General features: G+C 40.8%; 1 protein-coding gene across 2 annotated transcripts in view; it reads left to right on the top strand.

Moving 5' to 3' along the window:
* CLU (clusterin) overlaps positions 1-5,399 on the top strand; it is a 25,170-nt gene that overhangs the window by 10,424 nt on the left and 9,347 nt on the right. The window contains exon 6 of one of the 2 annotated variants that reach the window (XM_006864354.1): positions 4,982-5,220. In XM_006864354.1, coding sequence (XP_006864416.1) covers positions 4,982-5,220 — 239 coding nt within the window. The remainder of the gene's footprint in view (positions 1-4,981; positions 5,221-5,399) is intronic. The other variant, XM_006864353.1, reaches the window with a different exon arrangement.

A 5,399-nucleotide genomic window follows, 5' to 3' on the forward strand; every position in this document is an offset into this window, starting at 1 on the left:
TGTGTTGGTCTTATCCTGGTATAGTGCTATAAGATAAGCACTGGGCTGCTGCTAACCTCAAGGCCGGCAGTTCAAACCCACCAGCTACTCCTCAGATGTCCTATGCAGGATCACTATGAGTCAGAATAAATTTGATGGCACTTAATAACAACTGGCAGTTCATGGTACATTCAGTATTCTTCACCAATAATGTAATTTAAATGCCTCAATTCTTCGGTCTTCCTTATTCATTATCCTTATTTATTGAAGCGATAGAAAATACCCTGACTTGAGCTGGGTACCCCTTAGTCCTTAAAAGTGAAATCTTTATTTTTCAACATTTTTAAGAGGTCATTTGCCGCAGATTTTTCAATAAAATTCATTGTTTGGTTTCATGACTGCTGTTTCTATGAGTGTTGATGGTAGATCTAAGTACAATGAAATCCATGACTGATGAGGGCTCCCAGCATTGCATGTGTTTGTTGAAACATCTCAGTTGGTTTTCCATCAGTTCCTGGAGACTTGTTTTGCCCAGTGCCTTAAGGGCAGTTCAAACTTCTTTCTTCAATACCATTGGTTCTTAATCATATGCTACCTCTTGAGATAGTTGGTTGAATGTTGACCAGTTATTTTTGGTGCAGTGACTCTGCACATCCCTTCCATCTTCTTTTGATGCTTCCTATATTGTCCAACAATTTTCCCATTGTCATTGTTGTCATTAAGGTCTGTGGAGTTGGTTCTGATTCACAGCAACCCTGTATAGGGTTTCTGAGGAGGGACTGGGGGTTTGAACTGCCAGCCTTACAGTCCAGTGCGTATTCTATAGTGCCACACCAGGACTCCTCTTTTTATCATAGAATTTAATGTTGCAACTTGAAGCTTGGTTTTTTTCCAGTTCTTTCCGTTTGAGAAGTGCCAACCATATTATTCCCTTTGGTTTTCTAACTCCAAGTCTTTGCATATTCAATACTTTACTTTGTCTAATCCACCAGCCATTTGAAATCTTCCATTCAGCATTTTACTTCATTTCTTCCATTTGATTTTGCTAGTTTCTATTCAAGAGCAAGCATCAGAGTCTCCTAACATCCATTTTGGCCTTTTCTTTCTTTCCTGATTTTTGTTGTTGTTGCTAATAACCTTTTACTTTCTTCGTATATGATGTCTTTGATATCCTCCCATAATTGGTTTGATCTTCAATCATTAGTGTTCGATTAGTCAAATCTGATCTTAAGATAGTCTCTAAATTCAGGTGGGATATACTTAAGGTTATACTTTGGCTATCCTGGGATATACTCAAGGTTGGCTCTTGTGGACTTGATTTAATTTTTTTCAGCTTCAACTTGGACTTGTATCTGAGTAACTGATGGTCTGTTGCACAGTTGCTCCCTGCCCTTGTTCTGATTCCTGTGTCATCAGTCCTGCAAGGTCAATGTGTACAGTTGCCGTTTATGTTGTTGATAAGAGCTGTTTGCAGTGAATAAGTCATTGGTCTTGCAAAATTCTATCATGTGATTTCCAATGTTGTTTCTATCACCACAGTCATATTTTCCAGCTACCAGCCCTTCTTTGTTTCCAGTTTCCACATTCCAATCAACAGTAATTATCTATGTATCTTTTTGTTTTGTTTTGTTTTTGTCTATGTATCTTGATTGCCTATTTTATTGGTTTTAAGCTGAAGAAGTTGGTAAATATCTCCAGTTACTTCATCTTTAGCATTAGTGGTTGGTGGTTAAATTTAAATTTAAATAATAGGTATATTAGCTGGTCTCCCTTGTAGTCATATAAATATCACTTTAACCTAAATTATGTTAGCTTATCACTAGCAGTATTATACATACTTCAGGATAGATCTTGAAATATTCTTTCCAGCAATGAATGGGATGTTATTCTTCTTCAGTTTGTCATTCTTGGCATAGTAGACCATATACTTGTCTGATTCCAATCCAGTTCAGCTTACTAATGCCTAAGATAATGCCTAAACTTCATGTGTCCCATCTTATTTTTGATGACTTCCAATTTACTTAGTTCAAACTTCATACATCCCACTTTGGATTATTAATGGGTGTTTGCTGCTGTTCCTTCTCATTTTGCATCATTCCCCATCAGCAAATGAAGGCCCTGAAAGCTATACTCCATTCACATCATTAAGGCTGACTCACTTTGAGGAGGTAGCTCTTTTCCAGTCCTATTCTGAGTGCCTTCCAACCTGAAGGGCTTATCTTCCAGCACTATATCTGACAGTGCTCCACTGCTCTTCATAAGGTTTTCAGTAGCTAACTTTTTTGAGAAGGAGTCTTTCTTCCTAATCTGTCTTAGTCTGGAAGCTCAGCTGAAACCTGTCCACCATGGATGATCCTGCTGGTATTTGAAATACTGGTGGCATAGCTTCCAGCATTCCAGCAACACAACCAGCCATGGTACAACAGACTGTCAGACAAGTGGTGAAAGTATAGATTAATATAGATTAGTATGCAATTAAACTTCTTCTATTTTCCAGAAAATATAATAGTTATTATTGCATAGATAATAACATAGTGCCATACTATATAAACCCATAGTGACCCTGTATACGGTTTCCAAGGAGCAGCTGGTGAGCTTGACTACCGGCCTTGTAGTTCATACAGCTTTGCAGTCTAATGCGTTAGGCCACAGCGCCACACCAGGACTCCTTAATCAAGTTACGGCAAGAAAAAATGAGAAGCCGAGGCCCAGATTGGTACCTCTGACATCGTTCTTCATGTTTGCTCATCACAGCATAACTAAATACTGGCCTTCTTTTGTGTGTTGAGGATGATTGACTAATTATTTATGGTGCTTACAACCACATGAGGTCCCTGGGTGACCCAAACAGTTTGTTCTTGGCTGTTAGCCTAAAGGTTGGCAGTCTGGACCCAAAGTCCTGATGATCTGTTTCCATAAAAATCCAAGCTAAGAACACATGATGGGGTTCAGTTATAGTGCTGTGGGTCGGAATCAACTTGATGGCAATGGAGTTGGCTTTCGGGGTTTTTTTTTTTGCAACAGTATAAACATGTGCGGAAGGGGAACTCTAGACTGATTTATCAGCTTCAGCGCTATTGACATTTTGGACTGATGATTCTTTGTCGTGGGGAGCTGTTCTGTGCATTATAGGATGTTTAGCTACACACCTGGTCTCTCCCCACTAGATGCTGTGACAATCAAAAATGTCTCCAGATAGCCAAATCTCCCCAGGGGGAAGAGGGAAGAATTGCCCCAGGATAAAAAGTACTTCTCTAAACTGGGTCTTGACTCTCAATGATTTTTCTTAATTTTTAAATTATTCCTCAGTAGAGGTTAAGGAGCTCTGGTAGCGTAATGGTTACGAATCAGACTGCTAACCTCAAGGTCAGCTGTTCGAAACTACCAGCTGTTCCGCAGGAAAAAGATGAGGCTTTCTGCTCGCGTAAAGATTTACAGCCTCGGAAACCCTGTGCAGGGTCACTATGAGTCGGAATTGACTCCACGGTACTTAACAACAACAACAGAAGTTAAGGTTATTCATTATATTTTTCTCAGCCTGGCTCCTTGTTAGTAATCCTTTCTCTTGTTCCACATACTATTTTATTTGAATATAAGTGATTGTAACCCACCATTCTGAAGTATGCAAAGATCTCCATTCCCTTGACTCCTGTAGGTTTGATCTACCCTCTGGAATTCCTCCCCTGCTGGATATTTTTATAAATAATTTAGGGGGAGAAAGACAAGACCTCTAAAAGAGATAGGCATTTCCAGCTCTTATAAATATGATAGCCTGCAAGAGGTGCTCAGGAACTGAAAGAATGAACTCTCTCTTTCTTGCTTTCCTGATGCGTTTGCTGAGTAGCTGTGGGTAGGCAGGTGGGCAAGAGGCCAGGTAAGGACTCCACACCACCAGGTTGTGATGCCAGGGAAAGTTGTGTGACTTTCGTGTCTTTCTGCTGTGTGGGAACTTGGGGCCAGGACCTCCAAACTTTGCAGATGCACTCAAAACACAAGCTGGAAGAATGATCCCAAACCACAGACTCAGAGAAGGAAAAGCCCAAATTTAGGAGTGAGAGACTTGCGTTCAATCCTGGCCCTACACATCATTAATTCCAGGACAAGTTCTTGATTTCTGTAGGCCTCAGTTCCTTTAATGATAAAGTTGAGCAGACTCCAACTCAGTGGGTTTTCAAATGGCTGGATTTTTTGGCATTAGGTTATCTGATCTCTCTTGTGAGGCACTTCTGGGTAAACCCAAAACTCCATCTTTCAGTTAGTAGCACCTCTCAGAGACTCCTATTGGTAAGTGTTGTTGTTGTTATTAAGTGCCATCGAGTAGGTTCTGACCCAAAGCAACCTGTATAGGGTTTCCAAGGAGCAGCTGGTGAGCTCGAATCACTGACCTTGTGGTTCAAAGTGACCTTGCTGTCCAGCACATTGAATCACAGTGCCTCACCAGGATGGCATGACAATACTTAGATCACAGTAGCTCTGATTATTAGAGAAAAATGTATATTCAAAGCACCTCACCTGGCTTTGAATATACTTGGTATATATACTTGGAATATACTTGACTTTGAATATATTTGAATATATTTGGTACACAGTAGTTGCTATATAAGTAGTAGATATAAGCAATAGTATTCCTTTCCTGAAATGATTCCTGAAAGAAATTAGGGCAGCAAGACTAGCTCCTGGTCTGAGAACTCAGAAGACTCTAGATCAGTGCTATTCAAAGTATGTTCCTTCTCTCAACACTGTCACCAGTTTCCAAAGATACAAGGACTTTCACCTAAATATAAATCAGTTATGCCACTAGGCACACTGTTTAGCTCAGCTGGTAGTTTTTTCCCCATTGTAAGACGTTCTTGATGAAGACAGTAGTGGGTTGATTTACCTTCTGTGAACTGGTTTGTGGAGTGCCCTTGGAATATAGCACCGCTTTAGGTCTTGGCTGTGGGAACCACCTTCCATTCATGTTCTCATTCCTATTTGCCTTCCATTTAAAATCTCTATGCAGACTGTTCTGCCAGCAACCCTGCTCAGGCCCAGCTGCGACAGGAGCTCAAGACTGACCTCCAGATAGCTGAGAAATTCACCAAGCACTACGATGAATTGCTCAAGTCCTACCAGCAGCAGATGTTCAACACCTCCGCCCTGTTGAGCCAGCTGAACCAGCAGTTTAGCTGGTTGTCCCAGCTAGCTAACCACACCCAAAATGAAGAACAAGCTTATCTCCAAGTCATCTCGGTGAGTTCTGTCCCCACCACACACTGACGGAATAGCATCTCTTATTGTCTCTCTGTATTGCACCTATTTTCAAGGTCCAACTTCTTTGATAAAACCTTTGCTGAGCATCCCACAAAGTAGTGAATATATTTTCTTCTCTAGCATCAGTTTGGAACCCTGGTGTGGCACAGTGGAATGATGCACTGGAC

This window comes from Chrysochloris asiatica, unplaced genomic scaffold (genome assembly GCF_000296735.1).
Source record: "Chrysochloris asiatica unplaced genomic scaffold, ChrAsi1.0 scaffold00064, whole genome shotgun sequence".
In the NCBI taxonomy this organism is placed as follows: domain Eukaryota; kingdom Metazoa; phylum Chordata; class Mammalia; order Afrosoricida; family Chrysochloridae; genus Chrysochloris; species Chrysochloris asiatica.